At 52.0% G+C, this 14,580-nt stretch overlaps 5 protein-coding genes across 5 annotated transcripts; 3 read left to right on the plus strand and 2 right to left on the minus strand.

Annotated features, from left to right (window-relative positions):
* Positions 1-794: 794 nt before the first annotated feature.
* On the plus strand, positions 795-2,139 carry AYL99_09377 (hypothetical protein; the record flags this gene model as incomplete). Its single annotated transcript, XM_018840884.1, has 4 exons — positions 795-847; positions 903-1,285; positions 1,344-1,867; positions 1,900-2,139. 4 exons carry the CDS (start codon positions 795-797, stop codon positions 2,137-2,139), a joined length of 1,200 nt encoding a protein of 399 aa, XP_018689565.1.
* Positions 2,140-3,460: 1,321 nt separating this feature from the next.
* Positions 3,461-5,032, minus strand: AYL99_09378 (hypothetical protein; the record flags this gene model as incomplete). Its single annotated transcript, XM_018840885.1, has 1 exon — positions 3,461-5,032. The coding sequence occupies one exon, from the start codon at positions 5,030-5,032 to the stop codon at positions 3,461-3,463; it is 1,572 nt and encodes a 523-aa protein (XP_018689566.1).
* A 659-nt stretch (positions 5,033-5,691) lies between these two features.
* AYL99_09379 (hypothetical protein) lies at positions 5,692-6,132 on the minus strand (the record flags this gene model as incomplete). The annotated part of the gene is made up of 1 exon (XM_018840886.1): positions 5,692-6,132. One exon carries the CDS (start codon positions 6,130-6,132, stop codon positions 5,692-5,694), a length of 441 nt encoding a protein of 146 aa, XP_018689567.1.
* Positions 6,133-8,745: 2,613 nt separating this feature from the next.
* Positions 8,746-9,177, plus strand: AYL99_09380 (hypothetical protein; the record flags this gene model as incomplete). Its single annotated transcript, XM_018840887.1, has 1 exon — positions 8,746-9,177. The coding sequence occupies one exon, from the start codon at positions 8,746-8,748 to the stop codon at positions 9,175-9,177; it is 432 nt and encodes a 143-aa protein (XP_018689568.1).
* A 2,381-nt stretch (positions 9,178-11,558) lies between these two features.
* On the plus strand, positions 11,559-13,793 carry AYL99_09381 (hypothetical protein; the record flags this gene model as incomplete). The annotated part of the gene is made up of 1 exon (XM_018840888.1): positions 11,559-13,793. The coding sequence occupies one exon, from the start codon at positions 11,559-11,561 to the stop codon at positions 13,791-13,793; it is 2,235 nt and encodes a 744-aa protein (XP_018689569.1).
* Positions 13,794-14,580: the final 787 nt, after the last annotated feature.

Raw genomic sequence — 14,580 nt, forward strand, 5'->3', positions numbered from 1 at the left:
GCCATTTCGATTCTTCTTGCTTTCAGACTTATCCACTTCCGAGAGTGTTGTTTGCCGGGTCCATCACAGCGGAGCCCAAAAGAGGAGACAGCAAGAGGGCCCTCTAGCTTCTCTCGACTCGCCTCTCTGTTACTTCGCCTCCTCCTTCCCCTCCAGCATGATCCCTTTACAATGCTAGTCTACCGTCAACATAGACCTCCAATCATGTGGCCGAGGCGCCAACCGATACCTGTTTTTGGTTTCACTCATTTTCTGCCCACCACTCGCTCGAGCAGACAACTACTTGACCCAACCATGCAGCCCACCACTTCAAGAAAATGCTATACCCACATTTACCAGTCGTGTCCAGACATTCAGGATCTGTGCTCTCAAAGATCCATTACGTGACAAGAATTCCACCGCGATCTCATGGTGAATCTAGTCCCTGTCGAGCCTCATCTCCGTCATCTTGTGTTCCCATCCCTCCACTTTCGTCGATCACCACCTCACGGCATGTCCCTCTCCCAGCTGTCCATTTCTCTTCTATACCACATGATGTGCAATCGTGACCTCTTCCAACGTCTTTCCCCGCTTTTTCCTTCCAGTACTTCTCCATTGAACCAGTCAGGTCACCAACACAGTCGTCATTGCCTGCTGGACCTTGCACGATAAAGGGTCTACGGTTGTACACAGTTGTTTGATCTCAAGTTCGGTTTCTTTTTTGTCCCAGCACAGAGCAGCAAGTTGGTCTTATACGAGACTTCAGTCAATTGTCAACGTTTGCCATTGTTCTCCCCAGTCCTTGTCACTGAACCATGGGGCCTGGGAATGCCATTCTCGTCGTTCTCCTAGCTACTGCTGCAGTCACGTAAGTCTTGCAAGGCCTCCTATTGTGTCTGAAACGTTATTGATGGCTCTCTCAGCTCGCCTCTGCACAAACGGCAGTTCTCATATGGTTCAACTCCAGTTCGCGGAGTCAACATTGGTGGCTGGCTCGTCCTCGAACCCTGGATAACGCCATCGATATTCCAACAATTCGGAGGCAGTGTGGTCGACGAATATACATTATGTCAGCAAGCGCCAAATGCTGGAGACATTCTTCGCAGCCACTGGGACAGTTGGGTTTCTTTGGGTGACTTTCAGAAAATTGCAGCAAATGGCTTCAACACCGTTCGAATCCCGATAGGGTACTGGGCGTTTCAGAAGTACGAAGGTGATCCGTACATCCAAGGTGCAGCGGACTACCTCGAGACCGCCATCGATTGGGCTCGTCAGACCGGCCTGAAAGTCTGGATCGACCTCCACGGTGAGCAAGATCATTTATTCAAACACTTGTGGGACGCCGAACTCATTTTTCACGCTAGGTGCGCCTCTTTCGCAAAACGGTCAAGATAATTCAGGCCAGCGTACCTCTACGCCCGGCTGGACAACAGGCGATTCGATCGATGCGACACTCGACGTCATCAGACAAATTTCCCAGCAATACGCCAGTCCTGCATATGCAGACGTGATATCAGGCATCGAGCTTCTGAACGAGCCGTCGATGGGTAGTCTGGCCGGTGGACGGGGCGCCACACAAGGTTACTACCAGTCAGGCTTCGGCGTTGTTCGACAATCGGGTCAGACGGCTGTGATCATTCACGATGGTTTTGTCAACCCGTCTTCGTGGAATGGGGTCCTGACCGGCCAGGGAAGCAACGGGGCCATTGTCGACCACCATGAGTACCAAGTCTTCAACGACGATGAGGTGGCCATGACTCCTGAGGAGCACGTCGGCTACGTCTACTCGCAGGCCAGCTCGTGGGCGCAGGGCCAGGACAAGTTCGTCATCTGCGGCGAGTGGACGGCGGCCATGACCGACTGCGCCCCGGCCATCAATGGCTACGGCGTCGGCGCCGCTACGACGGGACCTACTCGCAGCGCAACTCGGACGGCAGCTACACCAGCTCCAACTACGTCGGCTCGTGCGCCAACATCAACTTCATCGACCAGTGGAGCGATTACAACAAGACCTCCACCGCCAACTACATCCGCGCCCAGCGGGACGTCTACGAGAGCCAGATCCAGGGCTGGTTCTTCTGGAACTTCAAGACCGAGGCCGCCGCCGAGTGGGATCTGTTCAGGCTGATTGACGCCGGCGTGTGGCCTGCGCTCAGCTAAGCGAGCGGTTGGGCATCTTCACAAACGCACCCACCCATAGGGTTTCATTCCCAATCTACGCGAAAATGGCCACAAATCCCACCGACCGATCGACAGACGAAAGACCCTTGAATGCTGCAGCGGTTCCGCCATCGCCACGACTTTAGTTACACATACAATAATCGATTTTAATGACGTTACGAGAAAGGAGAGAAGGGGCCGACGGATCTAGTTTCTTAGGCATACTACATACGTACCCGCTTCCTGCCTGGGCGGTGAGAAAACTGCCGCGGAATCTATCTATCCATCCATCCCTTTCTTTGTTCATTCATTCATTCGTTTGTCAATGCATGTGGGACCAGCACGGCCGTCAGCAGGACGGGAGAGGCTCGCCGCGCGATTCAGGAGACACGGAACACGGGATGCTGCTGAAAGGCAGAGTGCGGAATGTGGAATCATAAATGTGAAAGCGGAACGCGGTGGCGTGCTGTAATTACATGCATGTACTCAGCTAGGTATGTATGTGGTAGGTATTTCTGTACCTAGCTAGCTAGCTACCTACCTACCTACCTACCTAGCTTTTCGCAGTTCCCCTCTCCTCAACGATGTAATGAATGAAAGAATGGAATCGAATAGAAAACGACAAATATGGGTTGAGTTGGTTGGGCTGGTTGTTCGTTTCTGGAGTGGACGGGACGGGACGGTCTCGACAGAACAATAGACAGCTACACAGCCCCGAAAAGCGGCAGCAGAGAGAGATCAAAAGACAGATACCTAGCTAGATACATGGTACTACTTACCGTATGTAGGTAGGTGGTTCGTTCTGTGGTCGGGAAAAGGGGCGGCGGTTGCACACGGCGGCGGCAGCAGCAGCGGAGGAGGAAGGAGGCCATTGGAACATAATCGATATATCACATTACACATACACATCCCATCACATCACATCACATGACGGCGTCTCACTTCGTGCCCTTGCTACTGTATACCATACCCCCCTCTTGGCGGGTAGATGGTTAGATACCTACCGTATCTTGATTGATTAGGAGGAAAGGATGCCGGGGCATTGTATGCGCACATGACATGGGAATGAAAGGAAAGGAAACCAAAGGCATGTTTCTAGAGGGTTGTGTCCTGGGTTTCTCCTCTAATAGTACCGCGCATGACATGATATGACCTGGATTTTTGCGGCGCCAAAATGGCAATCCTTCCGTGTCTCATCGTGCACCGTTTCCCTTTCCACGTAACCACAATCGCTAGCGAGATATCAAAATGCCATACCGCGGATCACTAGGCGAACTTGAACATTCCGCCGAACCCCCGGATCTTATCTTCGTGACTGCATTCATTCAATGGCAAATCCCTCACTCCGTGCCTTAATCACCTTTTCAAAGCTCACCTCCTCATCCAATCCTCCCTCTAACAGCCTCACACCCGTCACGTCCACATCCACAAACGTTCTGCTCATCTCAAAAGACACCGTCATGGGGAAGAACTCCGCATCGTCATCAGCCTGGGCCTCAAACTCGAAGCTGCCCGAGCTGTTCTCTGCGTCGATGACGCCAATGGTCCACTCTAATGAGTCGCCTGTGACTTGATATACGGCATCGAAAGATGAGACACTGGGTTCTGATGAAGAGTAGGGGATGGTAAGGGTGACGTCCCGGAGGGTTATCGAGGCCGGGTTGGTAAGCTCGTACTCTATTGTGATGGTGTAGGTGCCATCGGAGGAGGATTTGTTCACCCACGCCGTCAAGGTTAAAGGAAGGACATCGGTGCTGTGGTCGGCCGGGGCGGTGGCGCGCCATCTGAGCACACCGATGCTGTTGTTCGGGGGGAACCGTTTGGAGGTATCTTTTAACTGGATGACCTTTTGGCTGGTAAAGAGGTTCTTGTCCACATTGGGATGTGTGCGGAACTGGGCTTTCAGGGGCCCTTCGACAGCTTGCACGGACAAGGCAAGTTTCGTCAAGGCTGAATCAGTAATCTTCAGTTGTAGATCCCCTTTGACCTCCAGAGACTTCAGGGCGCCTTCTCGCGACAGCTTTGCCGACAGTGTCTCTGTAATGGCGATCAGAATGGGCGTGGTAGGGGAGGACAGCGTTGGGTCGTGGGTGCTCGCGGTAGGGAGCCCGCGCACAGGTAGTTCCGCTGAGGGCTCGGCTGCGGACACTTCTTCTGTGCCGATTTCCTGCTGAACCTGCGCGAAGGCATTGGATGTCTTGGATTTCTTGCCCAATTGCATACCCTTTGTGGAGCGTGAGGTAAATTTGTTGGAAATTTTGTTCTTCTCGGCTTCGTAGGTGTCGTACGTGGTCTCTGGCCGGGTTGGGGGTGTATAGACAGGCTGCTGGGGCATTTTGGGTGCGACGCCACGTCCGTACGCAGCAGAGCGCGCAGCCTCTTTCCGCTGAAGTTCCAGTTGTTTCGCCTTGCGCTTCCGCTCTTCTGACGCTTCCAGCTCTTTATTGCGGGCAATGATCTCTTGAATTCTCTCTTCGTGGGATTCCATCTCGAGAAAGGTCTTGATCTGGCTCAGGGAGAGATTTTCTCTGTAGCCCATCGTGACGAGCTCGTCAAAGGCGGAGAGAAGTTCAAATGCATTGCGCAGGATTTCCCGCTCCTCGGGTTTCTTGCAGATGGATGTGACGACCTGGCCGAACAAGTGCAGACTGTCAATGTCTTGGAGGATGTTGGACTGTTTGTTTGTGATGAGGACAAGGTACAATTCGTCGAGAGGCTGGTAGACAAATCGGACATTCTCCTGCTCGACGGTAGTGTGTTGGGTGGAGGAGTCGGCGAGCTTGGGGAACGAGGCGAGGAGGGCTTCAATGCGAGACTTTGGGATCTCTCTGAATGAGCGAGAGAGCAGAGGCTTCCCGCCTCGCGTACATATCGAAGCAGCAAGGACAACCATGATGGAGGCGGGGGGAGGATTATGTTCGTTGGTGTGGACGGTGACGGGGAAACTTTGGGGGAGAAGTGAGGCCAGATGTGTATATCGCAGACGCCAAGCCTCGGATTTGAGGACACGACGCGGTGTGAATTGAAGGCCGACTTGTGCGCATGAGCAACCCATGCCACGTTACCATCACATGAGCTCAACAGTCCTATACCTATTGTCATTCTGGTATTCTTCTGTTACATGTCGGTGTATCAGTCCTTTGTCCTTGTGATGCACGCCGATGGCAATCTGCTGGACGCAGCACAACACCACTCAACAGGAGAGTTACAGCAAGCAATATCGCAGGAGACACCAATGTCGAAGTAATAACTAAGGCGAGTGGGACGAATAACTCTAAGCATAGTATATACACACCCCAACAACGCCCAACTGACGCCGCTCCACGAGCCAACCTGCAGGTACTCAGTACGGCGCATGTCTCCTTTCCTTTGGTCTTCTCGTCCTGTAATTTTCCTTGTGAAAGACCTGTGCACCTCAACCGGCCTCTACTACTCTGGACTGACATCTCCAAAGCATGTCTTGTGCCGGGTCATCCAATCTTGGGAACGCACGCTCCTTTACTCATATCCAGCAATGCGCACTGAAGGAGCCTCCATCGTGCTTCGAACGGCCTATTCATACCGAGGAGGCGGTGCATTGTAAGAGCTGGCAATGCTTTCAGGTCGCTGGACGCCTGCAGCCACGCCAGAGTCACTGTCCCAGCGTGTGACCGGATCCCTTTCGTCGTTGCCGAGCAGAGTCTGGTTTTGATCTGGAGTCGCCTCGTATCCGGTGCTCTTGTAGTATGGGTGTTCCTTCTGCCTCGAATCGACGATAGAAGCATCCGCAAGGTTTGTACTTTCTTCAGACGGCCCGGCGATGCTCGGCTGATCTTTGGCGCCCCGTGCTCTCCTCCGCGCGAGCATACGGAGTACCATTGCAAGGATGCCACAGAAAAGACTGATGCTGCTGAGAACGATGACCGCTATCAACCACCCTTTACTCTTCTTGGTGTTATGGCCATCGTTGTTATTGATGATCACGAGACGGGGACTTCTTCCCATGAGAGACATTGTGTGAAGTTGTATCCTGGGTAAAATAAGACCCAGCTTGTGTATGACAGCTGGAGAGCTCCCTCCCCTCTGCGATTGATTCGTGGTGTAGATTGTCGTGAAGCTCGAATTCTTATGACCACAAGAGATGCAACCTCATCAACTAGACACAGCCCAGATTTTGAAATACCTGGCACGCGGTAGAATAGGCAAGATTTGGCGCAGCAACTCTCAGCTGCAAAGGCGCAATGTCAACGAAGATGAAACAACAGGAAGACCAGAGATGGTGGGCAAGCGACTAAGAAGGGAATGGGCGAGACCAAATAGACATGCTGTCGTGCCGGAGCTGAAAAGCCACCGGGAGCTGCACAGCCATTGTGGGCTCCTGGAGGAGCCTTTCTCTGTAACAATACGAGACATCGTCGAGCTGAACAAGGGCCAAGATAGGGGACCGGTTGTCGTCAGCAGCGGTCCAGAGTCCGCAGGAATTGGGCCAGCCCTAATATTGGGGCTAGCGTATCTCCTGGTAGGGCTTTGGCCTGTGACAGGAGGAGTGTGATTGGCTGCACATGTACGATAGAGTCACATAACTGGTTGTGAATGTTCATACGGAGCTAGCCTAACAAATCTAGAGACACAGGGCCAATCAGAATAAGGACTTTGCTTTGTCATCCAAGGATCGAGCCCACCACAATCCACTACATCCTACGACTAAATCCAATCCTAATGATCCCTGATCCCCCGTAATCTCGCCGGGAGGCCGGTCCTCCTCGTACACGATGGATTTGGGAGGTATCGCTGAGGGAACACCAGGCTGATCCCATGACATGTGCCTTTTCGAAGCGCGGAGGGGAGCCAAGAGGGCCGAGAAGTCGAGAAGGCTCGGTTTTCGTTAGTCAAGCCTCGCCGAGCGGAATGTCTTGGTGTCTTGGGGAGCTACTGGCTAGGACGAAGCCCAAGTCTAAGCGAAGGGCCTGAGAGGTGTCAGAAGCTTGGCAAGTCTTCTGTCCCGAAAGAGAATCAAGTGCTCGCTCTCATGATCTATGCTGTCGACCCTGCAGTCAGCAGACACGGTTGAATGCACTGCGGCACAAATGATGAGCGAGAACACAGCCGTACCTCACGCCGAGTGTTCGGGGCTGATTTGCACTCTCGAAAGTGTCCGTCCGTGACTGAGTTCTACTTCAGTAATAACCGAGGCCGGTTGGGCAGTCCGATGAGAAACAGCAAGTTTAGGAACAAGAAAAGGCCAAGAAGACCTTGTGTGAAGCTTTAGCAGCTGAAGCAACTCGCTGAACCTTTCGTTTTGAGGGTGCCTGAGTGAGTGAGTGAGGGCCCTGGCGCGTCTGGTAAGGTCGTTTTTGGATTAAGTTGATTTGAGCTGCCGGGAATATGCGTGAACGTGAACCAAGACCGGACACACGCTGGGTCTTTTCCCAGCCGCGACTCTGCCTTGTCAAAGCTTCAAAAGGCCCCAACTCAATTCGCCAGCTTATTATCCATGACGCTCCAATGAAACACCACAGCTTTCTAGCCATTTGCCGCATCAGCTGTAGGCGGTATTGCTTTGCGCCAGACCGTATTGGCCACAGAGAGTATGATGCTTCAGAGCATACAGTCGCCCATGCTATCGCAAATGCCCACGGAGACGACTATTGCATTACAATCGTGGATGCAGGCACCTCGTGCAACTGACTGGTTCTGTTGCCGGTCAGAGGCGCGTCCACTCAGATCAATCGGTTTCCGGGTGAATGCCAATTCTTGTAGTACTGCTGGATACTGTCCATCCCTAGGTGTAGCACCCCTTGGAAGGTCCAGGCGCGTGAAGTGTAAATTTCGGAAGAGAAACTCGCTTATAGAGGGTCAACGAGCGCAGAACTGAGGTTCAGACAAGCCGATGGTTACCAGGAACTGGCTCTGCAAGATCGTCGTGACTGGCAGTCAGTTCGCTCGCCCGACAATTCCGAATATATTACGACAATGGATAGCGCTGTTCTTAAAGTGCTCTTTGAGGCTCACTCCAGGGTTTGGTCTTGGCAGACAGACACGTGTCACGACGCGTAGCGCGACTCGGTCTGCACGGGATCTGCATGGTTATCACACCGCCACCACCACAGGTTCACTGTTGACAATGAAGTCAAAGTGTCATTTGCTTTCATATTGGCTTCTGTGAGCCTTGTGGCCTTGCCATCATGAGCATGGCCACCGCCCCAGCAGCGGAGCATGGATCCACTGTTCCCCCGGGAACAGAAATGCAGAGCCTTGGGCATTGCGGACAATAAACCCTGTCAATTCACACTTTTGTCATTTTCACGCCAGGCAACGCCATGGTATGTGCACGTACCCAAGGATGGACTTGGTATGATTTGTCTGCTCTGACATCTGGGATCGACACTAGGCTTGTACAAGGTGCTACAAACGCCGCAATGCGCAACTTGATGCCCTTCCAGCGTCTCCTCCCGCATATCTAGCAGAATGCGAGACAAAATTGGCCAATGAGGATTTCGCGGCACTTGATGACAAGGACGTCCCTTGTGGAGATTCACAATCATCTCCCTAGAAAGTACGCTCTCCTGGATCGCGTCATCAAGGCTCGAAACCTTCATTATAGCCATTTCTACGCCGAAATCATGGATGGAGTATGGCCATGAAAAGTATCCCAATGCTCTCATCACGCAGAAATTGACAGTGCTGAAAGCTTTGGAACGTCTAACGCAGCGCGGGATTGAGTGGCTGACATCAAGTGGTCATGTTTCTATCGAGATGCCAAAACATTTGGCATGCACTGAGGCGGATGCTCTCGAAGACGAGATCCTCTTCCCAGGCGACTTTTCAAGCTCCTCCGGCAGTCGACCCTTGGAACCCATCGAGAGCAAACTGACCAAATTCGAGGCAGGCCGGATGAAGGACAATGTTCTGAAACAGTTTGTTGAGCGCAGCGACTTCAGCGACGACGAGTCCGATGACGTAGACTGGGAATCTATCCAGGAAGATGCCGATCAGATCGACCACTCTAAACAAGACAGTACCACAGGAGAGGGTCAGCTAAAACCGTCTTCTCATTAACCAGCGAACGGTGAGCCGGGAGGTCAAGAAAAATGGGAGAAGAGTGCAGCTGGGGTGACTGAAAGTGTGACTAATAGGTGAGAGTGTTTACTGAAGTCATTATCTCATTCATCAGCTACTCTGTGGGAAAGTAACGGAATATGTTCGATGCTAACAATGTCCAGGTCTTCAATATCGTTGTCTGATTTCCTTCCCCACTATGACTTGGCCATGGAGATATTGGATTCATTGGACCCGGGCCCAGCGAGGAAGACTTGGATCAGGAAGAGGGTTACCTGATGTACAATGATATGTATAAATCAAAAGATAAGGTTCACAACAACGCATCGTAACTGCTCATGAGATCTCCTATCTATACGCCCTGTCCCACTGTAAACTCCACCTCGCGAGGGGCCTAGAAGAGGTGCTAATTGCTCATAGTCTTCAGAGAAGCATAGCACGGATGCGATTTGGAAGCCGGCTCTCAGGACAGCCGACGCGATTACGTTCCAACTCGTCACGACGCTGCAAGCGATCCAGCGCTCTATAGTGAAGTGTTCCCCTCTTCTCTACACAAACCCTTAAGCAGCTGGAGTACCATCCAGAAACTCACCCTCGGGTGACCAAGGACATGAAACGTGCTTGCACCGTGATCTTGCTCTTCGGTTCCAAAGCTACTCCGTTCCTTGAAAGCAGATCCGGTAACAAGTACAAAAACTCCAACCTCCTCGATCAAAAGAGACCCTCAAAACAACTCCCTGACCATCGAAGTTGCCAGAGCACCAAATACCGACATGAGTCATTCTACAAACCATTTCACGAAGCAGTTCGGGCGGCCCGTACCAAGAAGCCGGCGACTCAGTACGATGAGCTTCCTTCCGAATGGGACATTTATATTGGCCCTAAGATCGCACAATGTATGTACCGCTATGATCCTCCTCGTCGGTTGTACACATATTGACAAGACTCCCCAGTATTCAAGAACGGCGTGATTTGCGTTTCATATACTCGAGATGTAGAGATTCTGGGGCTGCCTTTGCGGTTGAAGAAGACGGCTGCCCCTTGGACCTCTTCTTTGACTATCGGGCCTCCCTTGCTAGGCTCAAAATGCAGCAAAGGGTCATGGTCAGTCCTTATGCTCTCAGTATCGACTCATTGCGCGACGACGCTCGAAAATTTGCAGCATCACAGTCCGCCGCGCGATTTGCATTGCTCCGGCTGTGGTCAACACCTTATTTTTCTATCCATTCATGGTCTCTTGGTCCAAGCGCCCAGCACACGCCTTTGTCGACTGCATTGGTCGTGCTTGAAGTGGAAGTTCATGTCTACGGATATGCCTTAGTCGGAACACAGCGTCCACTTCAACATGACTGAGAGGTTTAGACCTTTTATGTCTAAATTCGGACAGGGAAACGGACTCAAAGTCCGGAAGGATGTTGTTCTTGTGATGGGAGAGAACGAAGAGGAACTCTTGAAACTCGCGTCTGCAACCACCTTCATTGTGCAGACACGGCCTTGGCGGCTGGACATTGATTTCTGCAAAAGCTTCGCCAATATTGATGTCGAGTTTCTAAATAGTCTGAATAACACTTGGTTTGTTTGAACATCGACGATCTCTCAACGATAGTGTGGTGGCATCGTGGGCTTCAATATTTTTCTTGTCGAGGGCTCCATTCTGCGCCACCGGCCCTTGGATTTTCTCTATACTCACATCACCTATCGTGGCTATCCTGTGTCAGACATCTGCGTTCCTGAACCATAGAAACAATGAACCGGGTACCGCATAGCTGAGGTTCTAGAGTCAGAGCTTCAGGTGGCCACTCAATACATCGTCATTGTGCACAGTGCACTTTGCACTTGATCATGCCAAAATAACCACCTCGCCAGATTAGCCTTGGACAGGCACCAGAGCGGCGTAGGAATGATTGTGTATTGTAATCTTTGAACTTTCGTGTACAATGCTTGGTGAGGCTGCAGTGCAAACAGTGCAAACAACCGCAAGCCTTTGAGAACACTAATCCTCTTGCGCACATGATGCTTGGCAGGCAGCATCCAAGTGACTTCAACTTGGAGTTCTGTTGCCTTCGCATTTCGTCGTCCCCCTTGACTCATCCACGAACACCCTTGAATTTTTAAAGATCGTGAAGCATTCTCGAGAGGGCACATTCTTCCACTCGTGAAGTTGTCTCTTCCAGCTGTCCCTCGCTCTGAGCAACTGAACCTAAATGAACTTCGCTGCACCGCTCCCTTCGATTTATCACCCTGGATCGGTCTGCCTGCACCACCAAGCGCCACAACCCTCATTCCCACGACGGACGAAAGCCTTAGCAGTGCAAAGAATAAAAGAGTACGGGAAGACTTGGGGCGTCGCATAACCGGTGGAGTTCCTGGTCCCGTTCGCGATGGCTGCAATCCCATCATTTGCCTTTCCAGACATGGACGCGTCGCAGCTTGATGACAAGATGGACGTAGCCTCTTCGCCTTTTCGACAGCCCGACGATATCGACATCGACCTCGATTCAGTCCGTGATGTTTCCGTAATTGGCTCCCCCCACGACGACATGGTTGATGACCCTGCGGAGCCTCTGAATACCGCTCCCGATGTTATGGAAGATCAACTCGATGAGATATTGCCGGATGATGATATGAATGACGAACAGAACGTATCGATGCTAACCGAGCAAGCTGATCTGGACTACAACATGGATGCCTCTATCGAAGATGCTCAAGGTGATGAAGACGAAGATATCTTGTATGAAGATGAGGAAGACATCAGTGCCGTTATACAAGACACCGAAGTAGTTGCTGAATACAACGCAACTGAGGATCAGCCACAGGTTTATCAAGAGGTGGAAACAGACATCATCCTGGAAGAACTTGGAGACCAACCTGAACAACAAAACCCCACGGATATAGATACTAATCCAGATAAGACTCTCGCCGAGGACGCAAGCGTTGCGACCCCAGGAGAAGACGCCACGCAAGTTCAAGATGTAAATCAGGTTTCAAAAGCTGAGATACCGGACACCTCCCGAGAAATTGTGACTCTTCAACCCGAGGCGGACCAAGATCCCGAGCAAGCGCAAGGTGAGCAGCGTGATGATGCTGCAGAACCCCTAGACCAACATCCGGAGGCCGCGACTGGTGAACCTGCTCTCTCTCTCTCTGAAAGTGGTCATCCCGGAGCTGACACTCAACCCACCACCGAAGCAAATGAAGTCGAGCCCCAAGACCAACATGAGGAGACGGTCAAAAACGAAGACGACAGGGCATCTCCCACCGTGCACCCTGTGACGCTTGTTTATCTAGAAGAAGAAATGTCGCTTTTCCCGCCCATGATCGGCGACGCGTCTAGCGTGTATTTCCTGCCTGATGCTTCATTGGCCTTCGAGCCCCTGGACAAATTACTGGCAGCCTGCCGTGAGATTCTGACGGGGACGCTGGATCATGATGATGAGCTCGTGCTTGACGTGCCTGGACTAGGTCTGCACATCTGCGAGGATTCCAAATATGCTACTCAAATTACGCTATCTCAAATTCTCGACGTCTACTTGCAGCTATGCAATAACCACGCAGGTCAAGCGGCGCAACCTCTGTACTGTCACTTGAGCAGCCGAGTGAGCCTGGCATCGCAATACGCTTATCTCTGCTCTGCAGGAGCTGAAGGAAAGACCTATGCCGAGATAGCCGCCGACCATTCCGAATCTCCGGAGCTAGGGGGAAGTGAACAAGAAGCCAGAAACTACGAAGGACGTCAAAATGAAGGCGATCATTCACCAGCTAAAGGAGAGACAGAGGCCGCTGCAGAAAGCACGCACAGCCAACCGTCTACAGCCCATGCCAACGACACACATACCTTGGGTCGAGAAGAGCGTGCGGAGGCTGAGAACCCTCCCGACAATGTCACCCACGACATTGTGCCTAAGGCGAGCGATGTGGACCGATCGGAGACCCTTGCGGGCACAGGAGCGCATGAGCCGGCTGAAGAGGTAGAATTGCTTGTTCGAGCCGACCAAGAGGTCGATGAGCCCCAATACGTCTATGACGAAACTCGAGAGCCCGAAGATGGTGGGTCTGAGCATGAGGTGCGGGCTGGAGCTCAAGATCAACCTCAAGAGGAAGAAGAGCATGAAACAAACAGCTCACATACAGTGGAGGCCGACGTGGGCGAGACGGACCTTCAGAATACCAAGGCATCTGACGCTGACGTAGAAGGTCTTGGGCAATCCAATGAAGAAGCAGAGGATCTTTTCCAGCATGAAGAGGATCGACCCGAGCCGGGGTCCAACTACGAACCTTATGGCGATGAAGAGCTTTTCGTCACTCAAGATGAATTCGGTGAAAACGTGCTGGAAGATCTCTCCGCAACCAATCAAGAAGACGACCCAACTCCGACGCTCCAGAACACAGACGATACGGACGTATCTCAGACGCAACCTTTGCCCTCCAGCAATGCTGACACCCTGAATGAAGATTCCTCGCACCTAGCTTCGGCTGGTGACGCACAATATCCGGGCAACCTTAGTCCTCCCATGACTCCTGTCAAAGGCAATCAAGCCAAGCGGAAAGCCGAGGAAGATGATGAGCTTCTTCTTGATCTTGACACACCAGATCCAAAGCGTCGACGACCTTCATGATGGACCTTGTCGATCTCTGCAACGTTTCACTATCCTTTCTCGGCGGACACCGGCAATAGCAGATGGCCCAGTCCAACACGATACACCTGCCACACGACCCCAGGACGCCAGCCAAATTACCTCCACATCTACTAATCACGGCAGAATCTAACCCTTTTAGGTTCCGGCGTAGGATCCCTTCTATTTCTTCGGCACACCACAGCGATCCACGCATGTGTTCAGCGCGGGCCATACGTCACTGTTCTGCAGTAAATTTCCCCTTTATTCCCCTGTGCTACTAACCATAGATTTGTTGCATTCACAATCGGCATTCTGCGTCGAGTTTCATCGAGGCTTACTCGACATCCACCCTTGACCTATGATGCCAGGTGTCTTACGAGCTTGAAAACATAAGGTCGATTGGGAGGAACATGTACAATGACACGATCGAAATTTACCGTGACTGCAATGGTTGGGTGGGTGGGTTTGCAGTTCACTGTAAGTTAACAGAGATGGAGAGGATGGGGGCAAGGGTCTGGTGGGGTAGCGGTGTTGGAAGCGAAGAAAAGTCATGTTTTCATTTTGCTGCGGTGTTGTTATTGTAGGCACTTTGCTGGGAGGAGGACGACAGGCCATGTCTTGGGCTTTCAGCTTCACACAGAGGAGAAGATCTGGACGCCGGTTTGAGGGGGCAACCGGGCAGGCAGTATCTTTTGCTGGGCGACACAGGGCCGTATTTTGAACTGGTTGATCTATGGGATTTCGCATACATATATGCACGTATTCTCCATTGCACAGGTTCTCGAGG

The sequence above is a fragment of the Fonsecaea erecta genome (assembly GCF_001651985.1).
Source record: "Fonsecaea erecta strain CBS 125763 chromosome Unknown Scaff9, whole genome shotgun sequence".
In the NCBI taxonomy this organism is placed as follows: Eukaryota; Fungi; Ascomycota; class Eurotiomycetes; order Chaetothyriales; family Herpotrichiellaceae; genus Fonsecaea; species Fonsecaea erecta.